Genomic DNA, 9,371 nt, shown 5'->3' on the forward strand with positions numbered 1-9,371 from the left:
GATTTTGACCATCCATTTGAGTTTTTTTTCTGCTCATGATAAACTCATATGGCATCACTCATCATCTGGATCCTACACTGTTAAGACTGGTTTTCATTTGGCCACCACATTGGAAGAGCAAGATACTTCTTCTACCTCAGATCCAAACCGTGATTGGTGAAAGTTTTTTTGGAACATGAATTTACCACTAAAAATACGCATTTTTGCTTGGAAAGTCCTACACAATGTGCTTCTTGTAGCTGCTGCCCTTTTCAAGAAAAAAATCATTGACTCAACTGCATGTTCACTTTGCACTTCAAATTGGGAATCAAGAGGACATTCTCTTTTTGGTTGTAAGCATGCTAAAGCAATATGGAAGGATTCAAAATTCTTAATTGACTTCCATAAAGCATAGACAATGCATAATGGTGACTACCTTCAACATTTATCTTCCATTTACGATAAAGAGGATTTTGAGTTGCTTATATATGTATATATTATGTGGGGAATATGGTCAGATCGTAACAAGGTTTTTCATGGTGGAAAGGCACGACTGAGTTCTTCAATCATTACATATGTAACTGGTTTTCATCAAGAATATACATGTGCCAAAGCTTACACCACACCAGCTGCTACAACATCACTTTTGGCCAATAAACTAGCTACCAATATCAGGCAGCAGCAGGCAGTTCCATGGTCTCCAGCTAGAATTAATGGTTTCAAGTTGAATGTTGATGCAGCAACGAATCTTGAGCAAAAAATACTGGGAGTAGGGGCTATACTTCGAATCATAATGGTATGGTTATTGCTGCTCTTTCAAAAAAAGTGCAAGGTAGCTTTCGATCAGATGAAATGGAAGCAAAGTCTCTTTTCTATGCTCTCAATTGGGCATCACAGTTACAACTATCTATAACACATATTGAAACGAATGCGTTGAGAGTTTCTGCTGCACTAAATTCTACTTCAGCTGATTTATCTTGCTTTTCGGATCTTATATTTGATGTTCGTTATCTCTTATCCTTTTTCCCTCGTGTTTTAGTATCCCATATAAAAAAGAACTGCTAATCAAGCAGTTCATGGGTTAGCTAAATTTGCTTTAGGGTTGGATAAAGACATGTGTTGGATAGGAGAAATTCCCTATCCTATTTTCTCTGTTGTTGTAAATGATTTCAATTTATAATAGCATTGATTTCCTAAAAAAAAAGGTCAATTCAACTTGCAGTGAAAAACAAAGTAACAATATACAGTTAGAAAAATGCAAGACCGCAAGGAAAGCATACAATTGTTAACCAACTATTAACAAGAACAAACATTAGAACTTGTTCTACGCAAACTAACAAGAGCTAGTAAGATTAATGGTCTTCATGGTGGTAGATATAACGTGGTGGTGATGGTGGAGCAGCATAGGCATAACGGGGTGGGTAGGATTCGTCATATGGGCAATGAGGAGGGGAAGGAGGATGGTGAACATACTGTGGAGGTGAAAGATGGTGAATATAATTAATTGGGGAAGAGGAACAAGGTTCACTCGGAGGACTAGCACCGTGGGCTTGACTTTTGTCTACTCGAACTTGTATCACCTCTTCTTCAACTTGTTCTTCCTCAAATGATTGGAAAATTGGATGCAAATATGCATCGGCCAAATATGCCTTCATGTCTGCCTCTGAACCTTTCTCCTCTGTATCTTTGGCCATGGCTTCCTGAAGAAGAAAATGACATGAAGTTATTAAGTATTTAACTTTGAAACATTCTCCCCATGCATGTCTAGTAAATTTGTAACCTACACCGTTTTAACCCCTAGATTATGTTCTTGCACTAAAGTTGGTACATTAGAGATTTAGAAGAGACCCTGATTATACATGTTAGCCTACATTAAATGTAAGTAAGACTTGGTACAATAGGAAATAAACTACCAAGTGGAAGCAGATCAAATTGGACTTCTGTAATTTTAAACTAAGTGCCCCCTTCTTTCCATGATATACAAGTGGATAACTAAGAAACCAATATCATAACCACCATTAACAAATAAGTCAAATTTCAAAATTCAAAGTATCCCTGGTCTATAACCCGTAAACCTACTCAATGAAACAAGAAAGCCAATTTTCTACGAAGAGCAAAATAAGAAATTTCAGCTCCAATGCTAAGATTTATATCTCACCTCAAGAGGGTACTTCCTAAATGCAGGTTCAAAGCGGCTTTTGCAGTACTTGTGGAATGATAAAGTTAATATCGGCAAAACAACTAGTAAGGGAGTGGAATTAGCTGCCTTCTTGGTGCTAAGCAAACCCATCAAAAGAAGTTGAGATATCAATAAACTTGCAATTATGCGGCTGTGAACTTGTGGCCAAAAGGCGGCAGCACTTTCATATCGTTGTTGGTAGACATTAATTACCTGTCAAAGTAGAATAAGGATAAAATATGAATTTAGATTTCAGTAGCATATACTATGAAAATTGATTAACACAAAGAAAAAGGAAGAATCAAGCACCGTGAATAAACTGACCTGATGACGGTAAACCAAGTATGCAAATGCAAAGAAGACTAGTATGAATGGAAGAAGAATCGGAGTTACAACAGCATACACAAGCCCCAAAAGGAAGTACAGTTGAAGACTTGGGAGAGTCTCTGGGAAGTCTACACTGCCAGGATCCATAGCATTCTCTCTATCTCTTTCAGTTTTGACCAAAAACATGTTTTTGAGATGAAAGATAACTAAAGGCTTCAAACGGAGAATCTCACCGGCCATACCAGCCCATCCATCAACCATTATATAAGTAATAAAGAAAGTAGCCTTCATTGGTATGGAGACCCCAATGTTTCTAGGAATCCTGTGATAAAACAAAAACATCTATATATCACTTCAAGCAACCAAAAGTTGAAGAACAAAAATGAACGTATGGTTAGGGAAAGAATTGCCATCATTAGATTTTCTAAATCAAGAATAAAATAATCAATCTATCACTTAAGGGTGTCAGTTAACTTTGTTTGATGATTACAGTCAATGCAGCTTTCAAGAAACCATTGAGTGACATTAATAGCTAAAATTTGTTTTCCATGTGTATATTTTCATATTGGAAGTTCCAAATACAAGCTCTTGAGAGAATGATGAAACAAATAACATAGGGACACATAGTACAAAAGCTCCAGCTCTTCAAATTAAATAAATAAGGACAAGAGAAGAGATACTCAGAGCTTTATTTTGCCAAAGCTATAATGGCACACTAGTGTTAACAACACCAGCAAACTTTTTTAACTTCTCAAGAATCAGTCAACTTTAGCTTCATTACCTCAAATCACAACCCTATTTAAGTTCATTAAAGGGTTTTAATCTTGAGCTCATATTATAATTACTATGTTTGGTACATGAATGGGGATTCCTCAACTTAATAGATTCCCCTCAAAAGATTTTCCAAAAATTTGTCTGCTAAAGGAATCACCAAGAGCTGCTAATCTGACTACTTCTGATTTATGTTATTATTTTAACATTCAGGCTTAAATCATTCATTAAATAAATTATTTTGAAAGCAACTTAATGCATGTAAAATTAACAATACATACATATTTTAACTGAAAGTACTTAACTCTGATTATTTTTTAAAAGCAATAACAAATTGGAACCACAACATACAACCTATGAAATCCTGGCAATGCATTTCTTGATCAAAGAAAAAACCCTATCACCTCAACAGAATAAAGCTACATTAAATCTAATTAACGAACTATAGAGATCGATAAACTTTCAAGTCAGAAAGAGATATAGAAGATTACTGAGTTGGAGGTTGATGAAGGAAAGCATCCAGCTGCTGAAAGGCTGTTCCGGTCACTATACTTCCCAAAAATACATTAACTAGCATAAAATAATAGTACTTTGCTGCCGACTTCCGCTCTAAAGTGGATAGTGCTATATGCCCCTCAATTTTTGACATGATCATCAAAACAGATGGAAGAATGTACAAAAATATTTTAAGTGCGAGACCAGGAAGAAAACCTTGAAGAAATGACTTGATGAATTTCCTGTCATAACATTGCATCTCTGTAAGAATAGCAGGAGAGAATGAAGACAAAAAGAAAAAAGAGCTCAATGCACTATTATCAACTATATAAAAACCTCCTCGAAATGGATGACGTTAATTAATTCCATGTTTACAAGGATAAAACACTGGCTAAAGCTACGATGAAGTCAATGTGGTGGAAAATTTATGAACATAACATTACAAACTATAGTAAGAAGAAGCCTACTGCAAAATGTGTTACACATATGTATAAAATCTCCAATTGAAGAAAATGAAAATGGTACAGAAAAAGAAAAAAGATAAAAGATAAAGGTTTTTTGGGGGGGGGGGGGGGGGGGGGGGAGGGGAGGGGGGGATAAATAGGTTAGTTGTCTTCTATCAAGAAACTAGAATAATCATTATGCTAAATTCATAAAGGCACAAGTGCAAGTATGCAGACATGCATAGACAATAAGAACAGAGGAACAAAATATACACTTCACAATCAACAAGAGATTGAACTGCATATCTAAGTATTGACAAGTAATGATAAAAATGGGAGCAAATTAACAAGAGTATAAAATAAAGCACAACCATATTTACAACTACCAGGATGCATCATAATATATATTCAAATGTAGTCACTTGTAATTTCTACTTGAAAAGATTAGATAGAAGGTTCAATATTTGTCATGAAACTTCATTAAATGAGTTACTCTATTAGAAATTGAACTGCATAATGTTCAAAAACTGTGACAGTAGCTGCACTTACAATTCTATCACAGGCCTGAGGAAAGGAGCAACTCTTTCAAGACCATCCAAGTTAGCAAGTGTTTGCACAAAAGCTATGGGTATCATGTAGAAAAACACCAAAGCAAAAAGTGATATAGATATAACAAGTTTTCGAATGCTCAAGGAAACAAATGGTATAGCCAAGTTTCGCCAATATACATCTCGAGGTTCTGGGGCCCAATTCGTCAACCATAGCGTGGGATTCTTGCTTTGTTGTGTCTGAGCACAAACTGCAGCTCCCCACCGTGACTTGAAAGAGACAAAAGCGACTGGGAGGATGGATTGGGTATCTTTAATAATGTTTTGGCGTTCTGATGTCATCTAATATGATGAGCACAAAAGTGAAACACGAGTATTAGGCTAACATAATGTTAGAAAACATAAAAAAGAAGGCTCTGACTATAGAAAATGCATCCAATTGAGGAACTGATGGCATATAACAACATTCACGCATTTCATTTAATAAGAGGAAATTGCTGAAGTGCAAAATTTTTAATCACTTACTCTTCTATCAAGATCCTTAATCTGCTGTTTGTAGTACTCAATGGAATCAACTTTTTTACCACAAAGTCCCATAAATCCAGTCTGAAAAACATAAACAAATAAACAAGTTAAAAAAAAAGGTCCCAAACAAAAATGACATTGGATCAGCATTCTCTTTTTCACAGTCGGGCTACACTATGGGAGATGGCATCCCTGCACTCCATAAACTTTCCACATTGGTAAAAGGGCTGAATTAAATAACACGTCTTTTGAACAAGCTTTTCAATGTATATATGTAAGTTCTTGAAATACTCAAATAACTTTGGATCATAGTTGTAAGTTAGGGAATCAGCACATAAGCACACAAGTGCAATACTACCTTACTAGTTGGCCTCTTGTCCGGATGCCTTTCAAATTTAAGCTGGTTATAATCTAGCCAATTTTGGAGCCGAGCTCTCCTTCGTGCATGTTTAGCAAACTTGTTGGCATTATAGACTGCCTGAATAAACAAATCACAATTTAGCATAAATGTTACAAAGTCTAAACATACACAATAACAAGAGTTAATGCATAGAGACATAGAAAATGGACAAAATATAAAGTTTCACACAATTGACACTGAAATTGTACTACCTGGTGACAAAGATAATGATCTGGGTGGTTTGTCTTAAAGAATTGGTCAATAGCATCGGATGCTGAGCGACCATTAGTATATGGTACATTTCGTACGACTACCTGCAAAACATAAGCAAATTTATAATGGTTGTATAGTTTTGGAATATTTATACGTGTGAACATAAATTAGCAGATTGGGAAACTACCTTTGACAAATATAACTAAACATGGAGTATTGAGCTTGGGCATTTATGTCTAACAATTCTAATATTTTACTTTGCATTCGTTATTCTCATCAAATAGTATGATAGCAATGATTATGCATGATTCTAGTTCACTTTGGAGCTATATTTTAAAATGAACCCAATTAGCATATAAGAATAAAAAGCATGCGAAATGAAATAGGTTATGAACTCACAAAATTCTGCACAATGTTGTCTGAAATAAAAAGGGAAAAATAAGTTCCAAGAGTTATCTTGATGACTATATCTTTTAACTTAATAAGGATAATGTAAGGTTTAACAAAGCGGTTATGATTTCAGAATTTTTTTGGAGAGAAATATTTTATGGTACTGTTCTAGACTAGAGCTGTCAATTGTATATTGTCAATAGTATCACAGAAACAAAAGTTTAAATCTATGAGGGACTCTTAGGATTATTCACTGGTAGACGAAATCAGTCTTGAAAAGTATAGTTTTGAAAACGCTTACACAACATCTGATTCCACCAGAAATTGAGTCAGACAAAGAGCATTGGATGAAAAAGTGGATAGGAGTAGGAGAAACTTCAAAATTTAATGTTCACTTTCTCTGGTCTTTTAGAAAAAAGAAAATAACATAATAAAATAGATCCTACTATATGTAAGAAACTAATCTTCATTCCAACAGAGCCAATTAAAATACAATCCAGCCATTTCAAGCAAGCTAAAAATGTGTAAAGTGAAATTTCAACTAATCAATTATGGTCCTAATAACTATAATTTGCAAACTCAAAAATTAATTACACAGAATCCTCTACAATCATAGGGAATGTTAACAACTGACTCACCGTAAATTGTTCAGCACAACGCTGCTGTGAAGCCAAGAATTTTAACCTCATTGATGCAACATAATCATATTCCTTGTATAACATTAAACAACTCCAGAACGTAAAGAGGTATTGCAAACCTATGTGAGCAAAAAACCTGAAAGAGAAAAGAAAAAAAGAAAATCACACTTTGTAAGGAATTTTGCTTTGCCTACATTAAGTTATAAATTAGAAAATATTCAAGGGAGCAGAAAAGATCATCCAATCTTTTTGAAGTTACTTTGATCATAATTATCAAGAATATTGAATCTTCTGCCCGCAAAGTGATTTAGAAGTTAGAGCAAAGAAAAATTGGTTAAACACTGTATACACCTCCCTCGTATGAGATACAAATTAGCATTTATTCAATAAGCGTACCTCACTGATTTAGGGCGTACATTAGATATAGAGAGCTTATCAATATCACTCATGACCAACTCTTTCTTCAAGAAGGATAGTGTTCCATTTGACACATTGACTGGAATAAGTAGGAGTAGTGCTGTGACTGCAATGGGAAGAAAAATCTTCAATCTGCAAGAAATGGAGGGGAAAAAATAGTTATAAACATACATTACAGCTCATACACTTCAAAACCAAATCTATTTATTTATTTATTTTTGAGGGAAAATACATAAAACAGAACACTTAAGGGAAGGCTATATGAGCACAAATTGCTGATGTAGCAACGAGAGGATAACCACCATCCCAGTACAAAGATGCTTCCAAATTTAAAGCATACTTAGCTATGGTTTGAGAGCAACTACATTAGAAGAACTAAGAATGAAGAGAAAACCCAGAAAATCACAGCCTTCCTTCTCTTTTTTATAAGACTAAAACTTCGATATCATTTAACTCCAGTAAGTGAGAAAAAAAAAAAAAGAGTATCTGAAAGGTACATAAACTGTCTGAAAGCAACTTCAGTAATAATTCTTTAAAGATTCTCATATCACTATAACAAACTAAAATAGTAGAATACTATCATTCCATCAGTCATCACCATCATCATCATCATCATAATAATAATAACAACTATAATCCGCAAGATGTCATCATAGCCAGCTCAAGTCAGCTACCCAAATCCAAATGACAAAATTATTAAAAAGATCGAAATTAACAAAATTTAATGCTTTTCAGTCTAAAGTCAAAATTTTGACCCAGATGGTAGAAATACAAGATTATTAATATTAATATAGGTAAATTTTCCTTATAAATATGTGTGATGAAAGTTATAGAAGAAAAAGAGTTAAGACTTACCCCAGAATGTAAATTCTGAGAAAAACAGCAGAGTCAAGGCCTGCATGGTTAATAATCTCGGCCTCCCGCATCTTCATGGCCTGAGGCATCCAGTTCAAGAAGGTGAAGTAAGTCCTGACATCGAGATTAACAAATTTGGTCACAAAATTTCTAGAACTCCTTGGGCTTGTTCTTCCTCCATTAATGTACCATTTAGGAAAGTAAACTCTGTCATTAATGGGTTGAATTCTGAGCAAAGCAAAGGCCAGTAAGAATGCAAAAGCACTCAAAATATTGATCAATGCAGAGACCCCAATATCACTGAGAGACGCCATTGAAGAAGATCAAAAACAAAAAGATAGAGAAGAGAAAAGAAAAGTAGAAAGTAAAGGTGAGGACGAGAAAAAGAAAGAAGACTCTAGTAAAGGAAAATGCCAAGTCTTGTGTAAGGATAGATAGATAGTATGGAAGTTTAAGAAGGAAAAGAATATAACTTTGCAAATATTTTATTTCAGGAAAGTGGGACAACTAAAGGTAATTCTTTATTTTTATTTTATTATTATTATTAATGTTAATTGTAGGATTTGGTTGGATTTGACCAGAGTGCACTATCAAAACCGTTTGCATGTGCTGAGTGAGTAATGCTAATTTTTTAATACAATTCTACTATAATGATGTATTTCTTTTCTTTATCGTCTTGTGAAGTGAATTAAGGATAATAACATAACAGGTAGTTGCGTTCTTTTTGAAAGAACAGGCAGTTGCTTGCTTTTGAGTGATTAAAAATATATATTATATATATGTATATATCTTTTTATATATAATTTTAACAAAGACATATGTCAGAAAATAATTAATTTTCTTGTAACGGATAGAGAAAGAATAAAAAGTGTTTTGGAAAAGAATGCTTAACATAAATATTCTTGCCTTAATTTGCCGATTGTTTTCACATTTTAATGAAGTTTATTTCTATTCCTTTTCAAAATAAATAAATAATAAAGTTTTCTATTTATTTCAAAAAAAAAAAAAAAAAAACCATAAATATTCTTCTGATTTTAGAAAGGTGAATAATTTTTTTGAAGTTTGAGCCTATCTTTTGAAGATACTTTTAGTGATAAGCAAAATGTAAATTAAATATTAAAAGTAAAATGCTTTTAGAATTCTTCATCTTTATAATATGTGAGATAGCTTCGTATGATTTTTAATTCCAAA

At 33.8% G+C, this 9,371-nt stretch overlaps 1 protein-coding gene across 1 annotated transcript; it reads right to left on the bottom strand.

Annotated features, from left to right (window-relative positions):
- Positions 1–1,136: 1,136 nt before the first annotated feature.
- LOC115716919 (CSC1-like protein At1g32090) lies at positions 1,137–8,738 on the bottom strand. The gene is made up of 11 exons (XM_030645840.2): positions 8,181–8,738; positions 7,305–7,457; positions 6,909–7,044; positions 5,880–5,981; positions 5,626–5,745; positions 5,268–5,348; positions 4,744–5,084; positions 3,748–3,993; positions 2,483–2,807; positions 2,138–2,371; positions 1,137–1,679 (listed from the first exon to the last, which is right to left on the bottom strand). Exons 1-11 carry the CDS (start codon positions 8,492–8,494, stop codon positions 1,332–1,334), a joined length of 2,400 nt encoding a protein of 799 aa, XP_030501700.2. The 5' UTR covers positions 8,495–8,738; the 3' UTR covers positions 1,137–1,331.
- Between the last annotated feature and the right edge of the window lie 633 nt (positions 8,739–9,371).

The sequence above is a fragment of the Cannabis sativa genome, chromosome 5 (genome assembly GCF_029168945.1).
Source record: "Cannabis sativa cultivar Pink pepper isolate KNU-18-1 chromosome 5, ASM2916894v1, whole genome shotgun sequence".
In the NCBI taxonomy this organism is placed as follows: domain Eukaryota; kingdom Viridiplantae; phylum Streptophyta; class Magnoliopsida; order Rosales; family Cannabaceae; genus Cannabis; species Cannabis sativa.